At 37.1% G+C, this 21,289-nt stretch overlaps 1 protein-coding gene across 2 annotated transcripts in view; it reads right to left on the minus strand.

The window, feature by feature from the left end:
* The window catches only part of RSPO2 (R-spondin 2), a 96,793-nt gene that overhangs the window by 16,253 nt on the left and 59,251 nt on the right, over positions 1-21,289 (minus strand). Inside the window, exons 2-3 of one of the 2 annotated variants that reach the window (XM_074145520.1) lie at positions 18,609-18,752; positions 17,409-17,594 (exon numbers count right to left, since the gene is read on the minus strand). In XM_074145520.1, coding sequence (XP_074001621.1) covers positions 17,409-17,594; positions 18,609-18,752 — 330 coding nt within the window. Of the gene's footprint in view, positions 1-17,408; positions 17,598-18,608; positions 18,753-21,289 lie in introns of both variants that reach the window. The other variant, XM_074145519.1, reaches the window with a different exon arrangement.

Below are 21,289 nucleotides of genomic sequence, written 5' to 3' on the forward strand. Positions count from 1 at the left end.
TCCTAGATTTACTGCTGTAGAAAATGGTTGCATATTTTTGCTTATGGCTTTCAATTACTCACAGTTTTGAAAGACTGGCCCAGAATGTGAGTTACAAGAGATGAAAGCACGTGGAGACACTAATGTCTGATAAAATGAGTGGTTAAGATTCCCTCTCTTATAAGCTGACTAGATCAGACTCTATCATTTTTGTGAAAGAAAACAGAAAATTATTTTTCGTGTGCTTAAATGGGGTCAGAAAAGAGAAAGGCATCTGTTAATATTCTGTGTTGAGGTAGGCTTATTCAGCTAACTATTGTGCTAATGCAAATTCTAACCGTTTGTTGCAGATGTGCAGCTGAATATAATGCAGCCAAATCACTTAGGCTTTTTGCAGTAAGAAACTACACACAGAAGATGATGGTGGGTTCAATAAGCATTTTAAAATAGAATTTTAAGCACAGTGCCTTCCTGTCAATGTCCCCCACCTCAAGCACTTTCTGTTGAAAATGTTATTTTGAGAAGATTAAGATGTAGGGCAACACAGAAATCGAAGTACAAGTGACTAATGGATTTCAGGCTTTAATATTGGCATTTCAAGGCAGAAGGAATGTTTTTAGGTTCTATAGTCTAATAATAAGTCTAACTTATTATTAGAACTAATAACTTCTACAGTCACTTCTTATATTGACTATTATCATTGTAGCAGAGAGACAGAGACTCATAGAGTGACTGTAAAATAGAGGAAATAATTTAGGATAGTAAAAAAAAGACAAAAAATGGTGCTAGTGGCTCAGTTGTAAGGAAGGAGCATACACAGTGTAACAAAAAATATATTCTACCTTCAGATACATCAAATAAACTGCAGATATTTTGCTGGCTTTACTACACCTTAGGTTAGTTCTCAATAAATTTTTTTTCTATAGTGCTCCACATGTTTCAGAAATCTTCTCCTCAATTGCCCTCAATGTTCCAGTGAAGTGTACAGCTTCCCATCACCCATCAAGTCCATAAATGGCCCTTCCCCAGTACAACTGTGTCCACACCTGGATTAAAACATCAGGTGCTCTAAACTGCATAGCACCAAGGCACATTTTGCATCACTTATTTTTCTCTTATTAATGGAGAACCATATAATTAATTAAAAAAACCATGAACTTTCTAGCTCTGGCAACTTTCTTGCTTTTAAAGATAGATAGTATAACAATTTATAGTTAGTTTGCGTCACTTCAAATTGTATTTTTAAATCAAATTATGCCTATCAGAGAATGGTTGAAGTTACAAAGGACCTCTGGAGGTCATCTGGTCAAATCCCGCTTGCTCAAGCAGGACCACATAGAGACGGTTGCCCATGACCATGTCCAGACAGCTTTGGGCTATCTCCAAGGTGGGAGCCTCCACAGCCTCTCTGGGGAACCTGTGCCACTCAGCTCAGTCTCTCTCACAATAAAGTGTTTCCTGATGTTTCCTGATGTTTAGAGGGAACCTCCTGTTTCAGTTTGTGCCCATTGCTTCTTGTCCTGTCACTGGGCACCACTGAAAAGAGTCTGGCTCCATCCTCTTTGCACCCTCCCTTCAGGCATTTACACACATTAATAAGATCCCCCTGAGCCGTCTCTTCTCCAGACTGAACAGTCCCAGCTCCCTCAGGCTTTCCTCATGGGACAGATGCTCCAGTCCCTTTCATCATCTTAGTGGCCCTTCATTGAACTCTCTCCAGTATGTCCACATCTCTCTTGTACTGAGGAGCCCAAAGGTGGATTCAGAATTCCAGGTGTGGCCTCCCCAGTGCTGACTAGAGGCAAAGGGTCTCCCTCAGCCTGCTGGCAACACTCCTCCTAATGCAACCCAGGACACTGTTAGCCTTCTTTGCTGTAATGGCACGTTGCTCAAATATATAAATATATTGAGAGTTCTTACTTAAAGGTTATAAAAATATATCCCCTTTGCTTATTACTATTAAATACAAAACAGTATCATGACCAAACATCAAAATTATGTGGTGGGATAAAAGGGATATTATCAGTCTAGATTAATTACAACAATAAATTTATTTCACACAGAATGAAAGATAGCTAGCAAAACAGAAAGAGTGAATTATAGTTTTAATGAGTAAATAAAAGAGGCATACATACACAGCTGAAAACTCTGATTATTAAAAAAAAATAAAGTGCGAGCATAGGAAGCAGAAGAAAACCAGGGAAGCAGGAAGGAATGCAGTTAAAGAGGGAAAACTGTGCCAAAGACAGAAGGAAGAAGAAAGCATGCAGGAGAACTGGAAATGTCCGGAAATAGTTTCGAAATGTGCCAGGAGCCTGGTAGTCATTAGGCATAACCAAAGGCAGAATGAACGACATTTTGGTGAATTTATGTTGTGATGTTTTTGTAATCACCCTCAAAATGAAGTAATAATTGATTTAATATATTATTTTTAAAATAAAGTATTGCAATTATTTTATCAGAAGGCAGAAAACTGATAACACTATGCATATCTGTCATGCTCAGCAACTTTGAAAATTCAGTTTTTGGTAAAGCTACTACAGCTTGGAGTTTTGATTTTCAGTGTGCACTATGCGAGCACTTGTACAAGAGTGGACAGGTCTTTGTCCAAGCACCCTGCGTGCAGAGTCGCTCCATAAAATAAGAATATCAAATCTTGTCTCAATACAGGTCTGACAAATTATGCATACGATTTGAACGGAACATTATGAAATAGTATCAGACTTTTTTTTTTCCTCAAGTGACTTAAAAAAAAGCATATCAAATTTTTTGTGGCTATGTTAGAGAGCTAAGTAAAAGAAAAAAAACACCACCCAGAAGTAGAAAAGTCCCAACAAAAATGCAGTGTGCGAAACAGCTATGTCTCCTCTCCAAACTGCATTATTCTATTGAAACTCATTTATTGTAGTAACCATGAAATGGAGTTTTAAGGTTATTTACTAGCCACATCTTGACATTTAGAAAAATTGCTCTATATCAAGTTACACAATTATACACAGTAGAATAACAATATAATCGTACAAAACAAAACACAATACCTTAACCACGATTTGAATATTTTCATATGCTTCTGCAATCCCTACTTTTAGCCAGTACTGGAAGCTCAAAAAAACTGGATAAAGATTGTTCTCATGGCATGATTTCAAGGCAAGATTTTACATGTTTCTATTACCTAGTGAAATGTTTATCTCTTCTTTTTAAGGGTAAGATAAATTAAATGATGGTCAAGATTTTTTGCAATGATATAGAAAGCTAAATATTCTTGAGGTCATGGTTAGGATTCTAGGGATGCAGGTTAATATCCTGACTGTATTCAAGGACATACTGCACTATCATTATTCCAAACTAATAAGTAATTCACAGATAGCTACAATAAAGAATTCCCTGTCCCTTACTCTGCCTTTCCTTATTCCACCCTTTATATAACTCTTGTAAAAATAAGGTTCTAAATAAATTGGGCATATTTTCACTGATACCAGGCAATTCCAAGAAGAGTGTAAAAAAGGTTTTATTGCCAAACTGTTTCAAACTCCACTTCTAGACCAAGTAATGGAAGGCTCCTTGAAGAGGGTGCAGCACATGTGACCACTGGATTATTTTGTCCCATTTGTTGTAACTGCAACACAGTCAGAAATATTTTGTAAATTATGTCACTGCTTCTTGAAAAAAAAAGGAAAGAAAAGATAACTTAATTCTATGGGACTATTTGTAATCTATCATTTTACTATCTTGAATTTTAGTATGGAGAAATATGACTGCAAAAATCCCACTGCACACTCTACAATACCATTATTTTGTGCAGAAAAAGACTAAGTTTATGATGGACATTTTCACAAACCCCCAAGGGATTCAGAACAGCAAGTCCAGAATTCAGTAAAGCATTTGGAAAAAAGCCATAGGAATTCCTTAAAACACACTCATCCTGCTGAAAGGATACTCTTCAGTAGCAAATGTTCAAAAGTGCTCAGCACTTAGTAGGGCCTGCTAATGACAAAATTGTTATGGAACAAAGTTTTGAAAGCCTTAACAACAGCTAAAAGAAGTATCAATAGCTACAGATTCAAATTATTCTAGCTGCAAGTATCTTCGGGATTTAGGAAATACTAGCAAGGCTGGAAGCACAGAAAGACTTTACTTCTAGGCATATAAGCATACATGTTAATATTTGTATTATATATAAGCGATCAACTATTGTCCTCATCTCTTTAACGCAGAGCATTAGCTTTTGGGGATAACATGGTAAGTTTTAGGTATAAATGAAAAACATGAGCGATGTCAAACCTATTTAGAAAAAAATTAAGCACACACAAAATTTAAGTTTTCATATCTTAGTCAAATGTCTTGAGAGTTATAAAAATCAAAGTAGAACAATACGTTGGTTCCTGAGCTACAGTAGCTCAAACAAAAATTTTCCAAATTTTAATATTATATACATTATTAAATACTCATTTTTCTGCTATTTTTCCATTAAAATAAAGCTAGACTGTAATAAACTGTATGAAGCTTCAAGCAAGGAAGATCTAGATCTGAGTTTTGGTTGCTGTTTTTTTAATTTGGCAGAAAAACACTCCAAAACTTCCAAAATAGAGAAAGCACCTCTTGCACTTATCTTCAGAGGTGTAAGATCACTGTAAGTACATTTTAGCTCCTTTTTAATGGGAAAATAAGTTTGCTAGCAAAAATGAGATTATGGAGCTTGTTTAGTATTAACTTCTGCCAAGGGTAAACAATTTTTCTCCGAGTTACTACTGAGTCACATGGCTAATGGCAGTAACTGTTATCACTTCATTTTCTGTAAAATGGCTTAGGCTTGAAACCTCCCACACTTTCCCCTTGCAACTGCTCTGGACTGCTAAACAATCAGAAAGTGCTAGGCTTTCAGAATCTAATGTGTTTGGTACCAGGGTGGCATCATTACTGTTCCACGGCCTTTTAAAATGGGCATTTTTTATTTTAAATTTGGCTCAGCTGAACACTGAATTCATGAGTGCTAATGTAATAGGATAACTTCAATCAACTCAACTCCCTTTTAAATACTTTTTTTTTCTTTAAAAAAAAGCTACTTTTTCTAGCAGAATGTAAATATAACTAAAGGCCGAAGTATTTTTATCTGTAGCAGGAAATTGCTGTGCTTAATAAAGGATTTGGGAAGCCTGACTATATCATAACTGGTTTTAGTGCAATCTCCTTGAGGACACACAATCATACCTACTCAACAGAAAGGAAACTGCTGACAGGAACCAGGGAAGCAAATTACCAGCCATTATTTAGCTCAGCCACAATGCATTGTGTTAGCTCATTTCCAGAGCCTAAACTAGAATACAAATTTCTAATCTCCTCAAATTAGCATTCTAGTTCATTGCATTGAAGTGTTCCTTCACTAATGACACTTGATTTTTTGCTGCTGACTAGGTTTTACATAAATAACATGAAAGTAAGCTCTTTGGAAATATTACATATCTACAGTCTTACACAACAATATTCTGTTCTTCACAAATTATATGCCAAGTATTTTCATACAGAAATACATCAGAGTTTTCATATGAATACCTAAATGAGATGCAGTGTTCTGGAAAACATTTAAAACTCTTAAGTAGCACCTTTAAACATGTTTGTTTCTGAATTGGATGTCAGGCACAAGTTTGACAACCACATTGAGTCAAAAATCATGAGCCAGCCTCAAGTAAAATTTAAAACCACTAGATTTTAAAGCTGTAATTAATTTCCAGTGCTTTTTATTTAATTTCTGGTGTTGAAATGTTCAGGGTGTCCATGTTTTCATACATTTGCCTTCAGCTATGAAGGCTGGAAAAATAGCTAAAACATGAAAACTGTTACTATGAGGTGGTTCCAGCAGGCAAGTTTTAAGAAATCAGGAAAATGGTAACAAAAATCACATGAGAAAGCAATACAGGGAACTCCCATTACTATGTTATTCTTTTCATTTAATCGTCTTAGGAAATAGTAAGGTAAAGCTTTTTTATAATCACTTCTGCAAGTGATGCACAGTAACTCCACTGTCTAACGAGTTCTGCTGAAGGAAGTACCTGAGCTTTCTCCAAGTGTCCACATGCGACAAATACTCTTATATATTTCAGGTTATTTGTACCTTTCCTTTGGCAGCTGAAGCATTTCAATGCTGACAATATCAGAGTTTCGTTTCCTGAAAAAGTGGCTTTCCAAAATCAGTCATTTTTGATTGAGGCCCAACATCATAACTGTTCTCAGTAAAAAGGCCTTCCCCTGTTCTCTCGTTTATTATTGTCTTAGAACAAAATCATGAAAAAAATAGTGTAAGTAGTATAAAAGCTAGGCAAAACAGTTCAGTCGCCAGTGAGCTGACATGAGGTCTTTACCACGTACTGAACAGTTCTAGAGAGTTTACACAATTGCATAATTACATGAAATTTTGGTTCACATTAAAAAAAACACAACACACCCCTATCAATAGATTCACACCCTGTTTTAATAGCCCTGAAAAAATTATATGGAGATGCTGACTTAAGACAACTGTCTAAAAAGAAGGTAAAAATAAGATGTAAGTGGTTCTTTTGCAACACATCGCTCCCAGTTTGAAGTGCACACACTGATGCAGACAGTTATAACTCCAAACTAGCAATGCTGTTTAAATTCTTATTCTATACTCAAATGGTTGATTTTTTTGAGTCGCAGTTTGGGATTCTGTAAATCTATGACATTGTAATAAAAGGGGGGTGGAAGGGCGTTCCCTCCAAAGAAATGGAATTTCTTTTATCTCCCTGAAAAAAACAATTTGGATGGTTGGAAGAAAAGGAATGGGAGAAGTAATACATTATTCTTTCACAAGATACTCCACCCGAAAAACATTATTCTAAAAAAGATGTATGAATCAACTTTTCTTTAGAGCTTGAATTTTTAAGGACAATTACTTATTTAATAAAAAAACTCCAGTTGAAAGAAATATTCAGCATGTTATAAAACTTCTTACAAAACACTTTGCTGGTTTTGGGACCATCTCTATTACCGAGTTCTGTAGAAATGATAAATCCCTTTTCTTCTTTTCCTTGCCACAGCTGCAAGAGAAAATGAATCTTATCTCCCAGGATTTTTCCATTTATATGTCTGGGACTCATGATCCACTGCTCTCAAAAGGGGTATTACTGCAGCCTACGCTCAAGCTGGCATTGGATTGCAGAGCCGATTAAGAAAGTCTGGTGGCAGAATAATCATGCACTGGGTACTGCAAATTACAGCTGATAGCACCTATGCATAAGTCCTGCGGCAAATATATATTTAATCACCTTCAATGATTATGAAAAATTGATTCTGACCATTGCATCAGAATTTCAGTATTTTGTATTATAAAACTGACACGGTTTGTAATGATCTTGAAAACAACTTCCTTTCCTTCAAGACTTATCTTCCTGTATTCTGCCACTGAATAAACCTCAGAAGAGGATGAGTCCCCCAAGTTAGCACTTGTGAGCTATGCATTCATATAGCAAATCACAGTTCTTTACCACAAACATAGTACCTTGTGGCCTGAAAACACTATATCTGCACATCAACGTGCCAGATCTAATAAATCCTGTCTCTCAGCAGGGGTAATTAACTCTTGCACAGCATTATGCTGACACTTTTAAACTGTTTTCATTTCTTGAGCTACCTTGTGTGGCACCAGCTTGGGAGCCTTTGAACTACACATCACTTAGATATGCCCCTTGTGTGTCAGATTTTAAAAGGCATTGGAATACAGTCAGTGAAGCAGCATGTGTGGATAGGCTCTACCTTTTGTACTCAGCCAACAAAACCATTAATCAGGACTCAAATGTCCCTATGTGATTTTTGTTTCTGTGCAAAGAGCCAAAGAACAGGAAGAAGCCATAACTGTTTATTTCTTACATTCTCCTCTCTCTTCCTCTTTACTGGATTCTTTACTCTCCAGATTTGTCCTGTCTGGTTGTGCGATAGGAAAAAATTTCTGCTGAATTCAGTGTGAATCTGTGAGACTCCTGTCTTGGCCTACATTAGGTTAGAATCATAGAATCATTTAGGTTGGAAAAGACCTTTAAGGCCACTGAGTCCAATCATTAACCTAAGCAGCCAGTTTTTACCCAGCAAAGCATACGCCCATCCAGTTTCTCCAGGAAAATGCTGTGGAAAAAGGTGCCAAAGGCTTTACTAAAGTCTAGGTAAACAACATCCACAGCCTTTCCCTCATCCACCAAGCAGGTCACCTTGTCATAGAAGGAGATCAGGTTTGTCAAGCTGGACCTGCCTTCCATAAACGCATGCTGACTGGGCCTGATCGCCTGGTTGTCCTTTACAAGCTGTATGATAGTGCTCAAGATGAGCTGCTCCGTAATGTTCCCTAGCACCAAGGACAGACTGACAGACCTATAGTACCCTGGATCCCCCTTCCAGCTCTTCTTGTAGATGGGCATCACATTTGCCAACATCCAGTCAACTGGGACCTCCCTAGGTTGCACTAGCTATCAAGCAAGTGGGCCACAGAGAATCAGAATGATTCTCCAGAAGAAGCAAGCTATTATAAAGGGTACAGACAGGCCATCACAATAAATCAAGTTACAGCAGTGTAATGAGTTCCCAGCTTAAGAGCAAAACATCTGTAATTATCTGTGTGTACACTGCTAGCCTACTACAAGTCAGAGGGTGATGTATGCATGGACAGTTTGCTTTGCATTGGTACCATGCAAGGAGTATGCACCCAGTTAGTTATGGCTCAGCTGAAAAGCTTTATCTACTTAACTACTTTATCTACTTAAACTGATAATTTAACTGTTGGTGGTCACACGTGCATCCCAAGAATCTAATTTCTGTCACAAAACCAGTCCTGCAGATCACAGATCAACACGCAATCATACACATATTGTCTTATATCATCCTTAAGGATGATGAGGCAGGCAGTATCTAAATGTTGCATGTACAAATACTGCATATTTTCTAAATATTATATTATGATGAAATCTTTCTATTTCAGTCACAGTTGCTGTTATTTATGGAATAACACTTTCAATATCCAAACACTGCCACTGTTAGTACATGTTCTGCTGAAGAGATGAACTGTGCAAAAGATGAGGACTATCTGAAACACTCAACCAAAAATTCTGCCAGGACTGCGTCAGGATGTGGCTCTTGTGTCAACGCTGTGAAAACAAATAATATCAGTATAGCCAAAAATGCTTATTACTTAAGAAGAGACTTCTGTACAAGGAAAGCCTTAATGAATCCTTAAAAATGAGTGAGGCTGATTGCACTCTACTCATGCCACACCTGAAGCAGATGGTTCTCCAGACATGCCGTACCTAGGCCTGTGGTTTGGGTGAGGATACACACAGAACTGTGCCTCAATCGATCCTCAGGGAGGAAAAAGTAATCTCGGGTAGGTGAGTGTTTGCTGGTTTCTTTGCCGTGACTGAAACGGCTGACACTACAATGTATAAAAAAAGCTGTCTGGCTGAGACTCAGAAATGAGTAAGTATATGGCTTTTCCTCCTACAGGTGGACTGCAGTTTTAGAATGAGCAAAAGACAGATACCACAAGAGTTACTTCATAAGGGCATGCACAATAAAATTTTTCAGGTACTTTTTATGGACAAATTCAATCTGTGCACTTGGATCAGCTGCAGCTCTTCAGTATTTGTATTTCCATGTGAATTAGCAGCTGGCTCTCTTTCAGTGTTTTTAAAAACCCTGAACTGTATAATTGCCATGGGACAGTTCTAACTCACACTCTGGTCATTTACTAGGATTTACACTCTGGTACTTACTTGGTTATTCATTAAAACCGGATAACTCCCGTGGGAGACACTGCATCACATGATATTCAGGCTACTTCTGAAATACAATATACTTAAGGAAACACACATGTTGAAAGTACTTATCTGGTCTAAGCTATAATAATGGCAATAAATAAATTGTGCATACAACCTTTTAATGATTGGAAAAACTATGTGAAAGTCTTCCCAAGAAAATATTTCCTATTACTTTAACTAAAAAGGAGGATTGAAGGATAAGTTATATCCAGAAAGAAGGAAAAAATGTGCTTGAGTTGGCACTTCTCTACTGCCAGTAACTCTCTGGTAATTCTTTGAAAGTAAGTTGAAAATGTATCATGCCGCAACATGATAAAACAATACATGAATTTCCATGTTTGTCCTGATAAGTTATGTAGACCTAAAATTTTGCACTCAGGTATGTATAGTCCATTACAAGATATGTTTTGGGCAGTGGTACTAAAGAAGGAAAATGAAAACAGAAATCAGATGACAACAACACTTTTCCACAAAAATTTTTTGCTAATGTCTTCAAAGTTACCCTCTAAAGGTCACTTTAGACAGATTTCTTTTCTAGTCTTAAAAAGAACAATGATTTTTTAAATTCTGCTGAAGTCAAAGAAAACTAAGCCTCTTAAAACCTTTCAAAACCTGAACTATCAGCTAAATAAGCAAACAAACCAGAAACACATTTCACTATAACAGTACTCCAAGGAAATTCAGGCTACTCTAAGTAGCCTATATCTAAGTTAAGTTACAGGTTTCAGTGTAAGTAATGTATTATTTCACCATATTCACACAAACCCTCATATTTTAATAATTGCATTTGTAACCCATTGTAATATTTATCTGGACTAAATCACCAAAAAAAGGTTTGTAGGCACACTGTGATTTAAAATCAAGCTGCCTTGACTTCCATGCAAGATCCACCATACCAGTTTCAAGGGAAATGCCAACCCAGGGGTAAAAAAAAACCTCAAACTTTGAGAAGTTCTGTGAACACTGAATGGAAACAAGCAAAGAGAGTACATACCACTTACCCAAATCTTGGAAGTGTTATTTTCAATAGGTGTTGATATTTGTCAGGGCACTTAATTGCTTAGCTGCTTAATTTAACTTATTTCAAACACATAGAAAATGGAGAATGATTAACCAACAGCCATATCTTGTTCACAGAGCTTTGAGAGCCATCTAGACCATCAAGCAATGTGATGTAATTTAATAACAGCGGAGTCATTCCTTTAATATGTGCAAAGGAAACCTGGATGCTGGTCCTTGACAGATAGTGCTTAGGTTTAGAATTAAATATAACTGCCACTGAAACTGCTGTTCAAGTTTATATAGCCTATAAAAACTATTTCTAACTACTTTTCAGATGCGAGTCTAACCGGATCACATTTTCTCTTTAGAAAATAACTAGGGAATGGATTGCTTCCAACAATGTAACAGAAAAATAACAGCAATTTTTAAAAAGTCACACCAAGTTTATACTTGAACTTATTTTAATGAATATGAATCAAATGCATGTGTAATACAGTTATTTAATCTCTTAGCTCGCACACGTATATGCATTTGCTTTTCTGCATGTATTCACGGTTTTTGTTGCTCGGGTCGAGGGGTGGTTTCTTTTAAATAAGTGCTGTAACACAAATTCAGCTGAAACATTTTGTCTGCAAGGGAAGTTTCAGAACAAGATTTAATAGATTAATTCAAGCGCATATTTCTTCATTCGTATGACCAAATAACACACAAATTACACTGAAAAACAATATTTACATTAATCTTTCTCTATCTCTGTCCTATAGCTGCAAACATCAACATTGCATACTGGGTTGTCAGGATCTAACAGATTTTTTGTTCATCAGCCTCAAGGAAAGAACTTATCTGCTCATGTTTCATCATTAACACACCTTAAACGTCTCTACTGCTTTGATAAGGAAGTATGGAGAAGAACACTCTATCAATAGATTCCTAATTCTCTTATCCCTGCTGCAGGATGGAAAAAGAAGGCAAACACAAGAAATATTAGTATAGGGTTTCTTTGTTTCTAAGAAAAAAAGTAATATAAAATACTGTATTTTAATGCAGAAAAGAAAAACCAGAGTTTCTTGCTATGTTTCACTTCCTTTATAGTATCCTATTGGCTGAGAGGTACGCTGCCTAACTTTTATCTGCAAATCTAAAGGGCATGAGGTATAGAAGTGCTCCAATACAGGTACATATGTGCATTATATAAGTTTTCACATCTGTGTGTAAATGAATGCAAACATCATGAAAATGTAATTTCAAATTTGCTGTGCATTTTTATATTTTTCACTTAGAAGCAAATAAAAATGACACCATTTTTCCTATAATTTATAAATCAGCATCTCACAACTAAACATATGAGAAGGAACAGAGCTATGACCAGAAAAGGGAAAATATTTAATCTCTGAGGACTGTCAGAGCAATAGCTAATCCTGGTTTTCTCCCAGCTGACCTGATTTAACAGAAGCGCTAGAGTAGATGACCTTCTGAGGTACTTTCCAACCTGTACTACTAATGAAATTCTGATGGGTTTTGTTATTGTTACCAAACAGAAATTACAATCTTTTTTAGAAGCTGGCACAAACTTACTGGCTATTGATAATATAACTATACCTCTTGTCAATGTGCCTTTATTTAGATCTAGTTGCAGGCACTCTCACTGAAATAACCAGTATTATGGGTTTCATTTTCCTTAGGGTTTGGATTTCCTTTACTTTAGATTTCCTTTCCTTTCCATTTTCACCTGCAGCAGTCCTTTCTGAATGTGATCAGCTAAAGGGTAGAAAAAAAAACATTTTAATATGCTCAGCACAACATTCTCTGTACGAAGCAGATGTTGACTATTCAGACCAGCAGATTCTGCAGCTGACAAACGCTTGTTTCCTGAACAAACTTACTAACAAGCATGCCAGGCTCTGAGGGTTAAGCCACACTATAAAACAGCTCTTGTTTCCTGGAAAGTCTCCAAACTATGTTCATCTTGTCCCTTCTTGCTCCCTCCTTCACAAAATGTGCAGAACGGCCATTGACTAAAACACACACTATTGCATTCTCAACCTGCACTGGGCATATAACTGTCTTTGGTGTTTACTTCTTGAAAGCTCTCTGCGGATGCTGAAACATTTTTCCCTTTTTTCCTTCAGAAGCTTTGAGTCATGCTTTGTAACTGAAAATTATGGGTTATATTTTCAGACAAGCTAAGGCCAAGCCTTCTTGGTCAGAGTGTAATTGGTGCTCACAGAACACATCAAGGAGGCAAGCCTGGTTGGTGATACCAATGTTCTAGCAGAGCCAGTACTCAGCAGAGCTGCACTTAATGCAGTTTCTACCTGTCTGCTGTGGGCAGAAAAGGGCATATTTGGTCCAATGGTTCTGCAAAATTGACAGAGAGTTGTAGTAGGCAATGACAGTATATTGTAAATACTATGTGTAACAGTCTTGTTTAAAATGCTGTTAAGACTTGTAAACACTAGTTTTTAGTATTACAGTGATAAATAATATTCCAATGTCTTCAAGATTCATGCAATACTAACCAAAGCAGTAAGATCTTACTGTTTGTAAATCTTGTCATCTTTCCCAGAACCACAATGCTTTCTGTTTGCTACTACCCTTTTTCAGATCATGCCTCAACTTATAAGACAATCTTTTCAAAGTAGGATCATTTTCTTTTATCTATAACTTGCCATATACTTTTATGTCATGACTTAACTAACAATGGAATGAAATTCTCAAGTTACTAAAAATGTCAACAAATTAGACTGGACTTAAGTGTTTGAAATACTTCGTAAGAAACATGACAACAATCTGCAAGTATCTCCAGGTTACAAACAAATAGGAGTAATTTACTGAGGTGAACATGGGGAACATGTCAAAATAAGAGGTAAAAATAGAATATCTATAATAAATATATGGGAAAGCTTCCAGACAGCAAGCTGGATCAGCCCATGGAACATTTCTGTCTGCTAATTTCCCCATTACTTGTAACGCAGTCACTCTTTTTTAAAAATTCTTTTCTTCTTTGTTTTTGAGCTAAAGAGGAGAAAATTCCTTATGAGGAAGAGACCAGCCTGGGTAGGAGGTGGCCTAAATGATCCAAGTCATCTTCTCCAAAGTCTAACCTATAATAGTATGAGTCATGTTACACCCAAGCCACAGGGTAACATACATAACACGATCAGATACACAAATGTGACATTCCCATCTGGTAATAACAGCTAAATCAATTAGTACTGACAACAAGAAAATACCACTGAGTAACATATTTGAAATCAAGTAAAGTATCCTTTTATGTTGCTGGCTTCAGTAGGAAATGAAATCATTTTCCACTTGCATTCCAGCTTCTATCTCTACAACTCTGCAAATACTGGGAAAGTGATAAAGAATTCTTCATTAGCTACATTTGTACCACAGCCATATGGCCAGATGGGTATCATTGCAATCCTTGATAAATATGAAAATTAAATACTTAGTAGGAAAACTCAATTTAACTCCACTTCTTCTGCAAACATGTAAAAATCTGTTTTGGAAGTTTTTCTGTAATCTGGACTATAAATAGCAACTGTAAAATGTACAAAAGTAGAAAGCATGTGTCAAAAGCACTTTATTTGACCCTGTTCTACCGAAAATATCTTTACTTCCTGTGCTCAATTTAATCCATCACAATCTACAACCATTTTAGCTGTATAATCCAACACTTAACCTACACATTTGTGTGAGTGTATGCACTGAGAACATTAGGAAGAAAGGATTTATTAACAGCCTCTCAATCGACATTTACAGGGATTATGGTTCTTCAGTCCCCCAGTAGTGCTAACCTTACATTTTTCTCTTATTTCCTTAGTTTAAAAGTTCAATTACAAAATTTCTAACATTAGGAAAACACTGTATTTTTTGAAAACACAGACCCTAAACAGCCAGGATTGGTTCAATTTCAGCTTCCCTGTAACCAGCATCTCTGCCTCCTGCTCCTTCACAGTAAGTAAGCACAGAAACACTTGCAGTGTCTAACGGGGCAACCTGCTAACTAAATTGAACATGACAAAGGAAGGGGATTTTAGACCAGCCATGTATATAATCTTAATTAAAACATACTACGAAGCAGAAGTTTCGAACAGGACAATCTCTGTTGCTTCTTCACCCGCAGGGATAACCAGGCCTGGGGAAGATTTACCCCAGGCACTTAAAACACCACTAACACACTCCTCCCAGGAGTTTATTAGGAGAGAGACAGGAGTTTATACTCTGGCCAGTCTTTTATATGATTGCACAGAAGCAGTATTAAGCGTCACCATTCAGTGTGGAGAGTTCAAACCTGCAGTTTTGTACATGTTCATTTTTACCTCTGAAAACACAGGCAGGGAATTTCACCCCGTGGGAGGACAAGAGAGGACTATAATCTCCAGGATTTACTGGAGCCCACGGTTATGAAAGAGAGCTGCATTTGTATTTGCAGCAACAACTTTCCTGATATATGTTGAAAAAAATGCAGAGATTTGGTCAAAGATCTTGATAAGGACGAGGCAATACCTTTCCTACCTCTTAGGAAAGCCCACCACTGTGCCTTTGAAAAGATAAAATTTAAGAGGTAAACCTTTAATCAGTGACCTGAATTGCTGGACAAGAAAATTTGAAACAACATTAAGATAATCTGCTACAAAAAGCTACGATTGCCCAATAGTTCCAGATTACCAGTGACATAAACATGCTGCAGCATTCATAAATATTGTGGTCCACTTAAACACACTTCTCAAACTATTTACAGCAACTTGAATCCTAAGTATATTAACAAGGCTAAAACCACATCAGTAAAATTCTGCTTGCCAGGAGTTTACATAGAAGCTGGATATTGCATCCGTGAAATATCTCCCTCCATACACGTTGGGTACATAAATGACTCTACCATATAAAGTTGAATGGAAACTATTCTGCAATTTTCCAAATTCTCCCCTACAAGCTAAACTTCATGCATCTGAACAGAAAAAAGAATAAACATATTGACTGGAGATGTTGTAGAGCTTCACACAGGCTCTTTTTTCTTCCTTCCATTTCAGCATTAACACAAACACACAGTTGATTTAATCAGTGTCCCTCTCTGTGCTTCGGAGTTTGTTAGAAGTAACTGGAACAGCTCATCCACCTCAGCAGGCTGCAAGCACTAGTAAGCGTAGGTACCTTGATGTAGGTGCAGCTCACTCACATTCAAAGATACCATGTTACACATACCATGACAGCCCAAATCAGCTTTGATTTTTACCTTTTATTCTTCCTTCCCCTCGAGATGTTCACTTTGCAGCTTCCACTTTTCAGTATCTTTGAGAAGTTTATTTAGGTTGCAGATTACCTGTGCTGTACAATGCGTACCACTATGACTACGCACTATGCGTGCATGCACGTATGTATGAGCATAACAGATTCAGTTAACCTAGATAACAGAAAATCAACTTTATATTCTCTTCCAGATTGTGTTAGGGTCCTAGAAACAAAAATGAAGCTTGCACAGATATAAACTGTAAGCTAAAACTTCATGTATAATTTTCACACATACTGGAGGGCAGTACGTTCAAGCCAAGAGAAAAACATTCAACAATCCCAGAACACAAAGCATACTCATTTACGTACCTATTCTAAAATTATTTCAGTTTCATCTTACTCATCAGGTTATGGCTTTTCTCAGGGCTTTGCAACCCTTTATTCTTTTTTATTTATCTGATCTCATGGTTGACTCAGCTTACAGCAGGAGGTTGGACTAGAGATCTCTTGAAGACCCTTCAAGCATGAATCTTTCTTTATTCCTTATGATTCCAAAAGGAATGGCATCTTTATCACCTGTTGATCACCCACCTTTCTTACGAATTCTGAAAACTCCGTAAATGTTCAGTCTGCACAAGTGAAAGGTTAATTGTTTCAATTTGAGTGATAACAAAAACTCCTCTCTACCAGTAAAGTGTCTCTACTTTGGTGTCTACAAAACTGAACACAAATTTGAAACTCCAGCATCACTACTGAAGTCTTAGAACACCATGATAAAGAAATTATTTCTTTTATCTACTTGTGATAATTGCCATAAGCTGGCATCATGGTGAAAAGCTTGATATCTATCACCATTCTGCTCGTATTACATCTAGCATAGTTTGGCCATGATGTACAATATTCAGAACAAGTAACGTTCCAGCTAATAGTTCCGGCTAGCAATGCCATGTGGAACTAACTTCATTTGATGTAAATACCCATCACACTAGCTACCTGCAGAGAGGTTAAGAATCATGATCTTTCTTGCCATGCGCAGATCAATTAGTTATTCCACTATCCTTTTTCATGCTGGAGTTCAAACTGCAACATTATGGTTTTTCCATGAGACACCTCTTTGAAAAAGCCCCATGACCACACCAGGAAAAACACAGTTTCACAGTCTATGGAGAGACTGATCGCTCCCACGCTGAGCCTTTCCCTGGAGTCTTGCTGCATAAATTAGGACTGCCATAGAACTGATGTCTTTCAGCCTTGGCTGGCAGGGCAGAGACAAATTTTCCCCTTCAGCTGGGAAGAAACAGGTCTTTTTTCAAGTTAGAAATAGGATTTCAATTAAGGAAAGCTAATAAAGATTTTTGTGGCAGGAACTATGCTTACCTCCTGGACAATGCCTCATGGCCATTTTACACCGTCTGGATTCTGCAATGGTTGGGCACGGTATCGTGTCTTTCGCTGGCTTCTTCACAATTTGCCTTGTTCTCGTTTCCAGGCCCCACTTAAATCCACATGTTTTGTTATTTCTGCTGCAAGTTCCCCACTCACTCCACTGACCCACTTCACAGCCTTCTGATAAAGCGAAAGAAAACATGAGTTAGCGCATCTTCTGGGTTTTATTTTTATTTTTTCCTTTTTTTTTTTTAATTAACAAGAATATACTATTAGAAGGCACCACTTAAAAGCTTTACCGTCAACAGCCAAAAACTTAGAAACAAAATCAAAATCTCTTATGGAATCTGAAAGAATCTTTTTAGCTGACATCAACCTGAGCATAAAACCATCAGACTATCAATCTGTCTGTATAGACATCATGTCAGACCCAAATATTCAAAAACCCTCCTAAAACCATGAGATTGATTTTTATTTTTCTCTTTTTAAAAAATAAATCCTGGATTTGCAAAGCTCAAGAGTCCACTTTTCCTGTCCTCCCCATCATGAAATGCAAGGAATTGCCTTGAAAGAAAGTCTGTTCTAACACAATTCCGAGGCTTCAAGATAAAACACCAAATTGTGAGACTCGGCAAATATTGTGAGAACTGCCAATGCTGGCTTGGAGTTATACAGTATATTTCTACTAAAAACACTTATTTGGTGTTTATATTTGTTACTTGCTAATGGAAATGTGGGGAGCTGCGGAGAAATTAAAAGTTAATTTGAAGCCCAGATGTCGCAGGATTTCAATCTGCCCTGGCTCTAGCCTTGGTAAAAGGCAAAATGAGCAGGTAGTTTTATGAGGGTGGGAATCCAACGAATATGTCATTGACTTAAAGTTCTAATGCAAAAACTGGCCTTCCTGAAATTCTACGAATTCTGAGTTATAAATCTTCATAAATAACAATTTACAGTTAAGAGGACAGAACATTCTGATGCAGAACAACAGAGTGGCATTCCCAATAATGCAATATTTCAAAGTTTGGGAATAATAATAATAATAATATTGAGATGCAGACACAATCCATTAGTGACTATTTCTTGATAGCAAATACTAAGCATCAGCTTAAAAATTGCATCGTAACTATTTGAATGCAGCCATCTGGCCAAAGGGCTGTTTCAGCGGCACTGCTGCTTTAGAAGACTCACCCACACATTCCATAAGCTCTTCCAAGGCTGCAAATCCAGGGGGGCATCCTCGGAAGCAGCGGCCTCTGTGCGAGTAGAAGCCAGTTTTGCATTTGGTACAAAAGTCTCTGCTAAAGCAGGAGTCGCAGTTTTCTATCCTGCATCCTGAATCAAAAGGATCATAAGGAACAATGAGACAGCGAAGTTAGGGTGAGACTAAAAATGAAAGGATTTATAAAACAAAATAAAATAGCAAAACCAGAAGTGCTACAATGAGGAATACTGTAATCCTGAAATCTATCTGCTCTATAAGATTGCAGTAATTATCACATTTTCTCCTATATCCATTTAATCCTATGTTTTAAATCAAAACTGTAGATAAAACCTGTAGTTAAGTAATATTTGTGTTAAATCTTTTTGGAGGAAAAACGTTCATTGTAAATTATTCTTGTGTTTAAGTGATTTTGAGGAAAATAAGGTGTGACAGATTATTTTGGGAAATATGCATGCATTATATGTACTGTATTCAGTTTATTACTTGTCATTGCAAGTAGGATACTTTTTTTTTTTTTCCATGAGTTGACCCTATAAATAACTGAATGAACGCCTTTACGTGTTATGTCTGATTTCCATATCTACACAGATGCATGTGCTACCATGCAAAAAACCTCATTTTTTTCTGGATGTAACTCCTTTCCGTTATTAATTAAGTCAATCCACAAAAAATAGCCATTATTAAATGACCAAAAACCACAAAGCTATAATCGATAGTAGTATGAAACTTACCAAAGAGCTGTTTGACATGATATACAATAATTAAGAAAACCAGTGTTTTAAAAAATGGTTTTAGCCTTTACACAAAATAATATAATAAAAACCAAGGAAATATTTTTTAAAGTTAATGACCTTAACTGCCTTCTTTTGATTGCCACAATATTCAACCCTTCAAACTTTCTGATCTCAGCGTCTTATGCATAACCCAGAGAAGGAAAGCAAAATCTTTCCTACTTTTCAAAATAGATTCCCTTTAAATTAACTAGTTAGCTTACCGACATAATTATAAGCTGGAAAAAGAGAGATTTTGTGGTTTTTTTTTTTCTTTTTAATCTGGAGAAGGTTCTTGTCAAAAGTGATTTTATTACCTCAATTTACTAGCTATAGATCTAATCGATTTTCTCACCAGTTCAGTGGTTCAATTTTCTGTATGATTTCAGTAGCTAAACCATGCTGCTAGTGTATCCTTTTTATTCCATTTAAAATATTATCTAGAAGTTTACAACACCAAAAAACCCCAAAGGAAACAAGACCAAAACACTTGAGCATAGCTAAGATTTTAGACCCAAGAAGCTCTTTAGAGGAAAGAAATAGACATTGCATAACCCACAGTATTCTTCAGAAATGCTTTGATTTCTGTTCTCTAAAATAAAGAGAAAACAGTGCCCACTAGATGTTTCCAGATAGACAAGGGTAAATGCCTGAGAGATTTTAGAAGCAGTAAAGAGAAGGAGCCTAGAAGTGGAAGCTTTGGAGGCACGGGCAAAGATGAGATTGGCGTTAAGGGGAGAGACAGTTGATAGATTCAGTTGTGCAGAAGAACCCCAAAGAGTGATCACATACCTTTGGCAGGCCTACCATACTTGCAGGGCAACAATGACAAGGTTGGAAACCTAATCTTCAGAACCTGAGAGTGAAGAAGTAAAGGGTGCTTCGTTGCTGCTGTTCCCACTCAGCTAGCAACATGAGGTCTGTCAGTTAGGGGCAGACACTTGTAAGTCCCTACCTCCTCCTTCCCTTGTATTCAGTTTGCAGTGTCTCGTCAAGGGTCTGCTTCCTACCAGACCTCAAATGCCTTCTATTCCTGCTCAGCATCACATCTCCTCCTTATATCCCCCTGGCTACTACCCTCTCAGGACCTCTCAGACTCACCACAACACTCTTAATGCAGCTCTTCTAGCACAATCTCCAATTTTCTTTCCAGTGTTTCTGTCTTGGGAAAGTCAGAAAGTCAAATATTTGCTTCCATCCTTCCAAGTGAAAGGTATAAAACACCCTTGAAAACCAGTCCCATATGAAGCCCGCACATCTTCCTCTGGTACCGTCCTCACAGAACTGGACTGAAAAAAGCTCCTAGGGAGGCCCAGAGCAATCTGCTGGTAAGGCTGATTAGCACAGCCTATTTCTAAACAGATGACATTTTGAAGTGTTACACCATACTTCCCACAAAAGTTGTATGTAAATGCTAAAAGAGCAACATTCTGACCTCATTGAAATCCATGGCAAAGGTCCTAATTGCTCCAGCAAGGGCAGTTTTAAACTAACAACATTCTTATCCCATCAGATAGACTAGAGCCCACTGCAATGACTCTAATGGGCAAAATTAATATTAAAAACCTTAAAAAGATATAATCTTTCATGATAATTACATATTTATAGAGTGAAAAGTGAGAACCGAAGAAGAGCAGTACTCCAAAAGTTAGCAAAGCTAACGTTCTAGTAGTCTATTTTCAATCTCACTGTCGCAGGAGTGGTTATAAATTCACAGCCCCATGACTTCACCTCTCAGGGGAAAGGGCGGAAGAGAAGTCACTGCTTTGCCTGGTGAAGCTCAGCTGGGCTGAAATTAGCCAGAAGTGCTCTGCTCAAGTATCTTCAGTGTTTAGACAAAACAAAGTGAAACAACAACTTATCCCTTCGATACAGCT

This window comes from Numenius arquata, chromosome 3 (assembly GCF_964106895.1).
Source record: "Numenius arquata chromosome 3, bNumArq3.hap1.1, whole genome shotgun sequence".
Lineage (NCBI taxonomy): Eukaryota > Metazoa > Chordata > Aves > Charadriiformes > Scolopacidae > Numenius > Numenius arquata.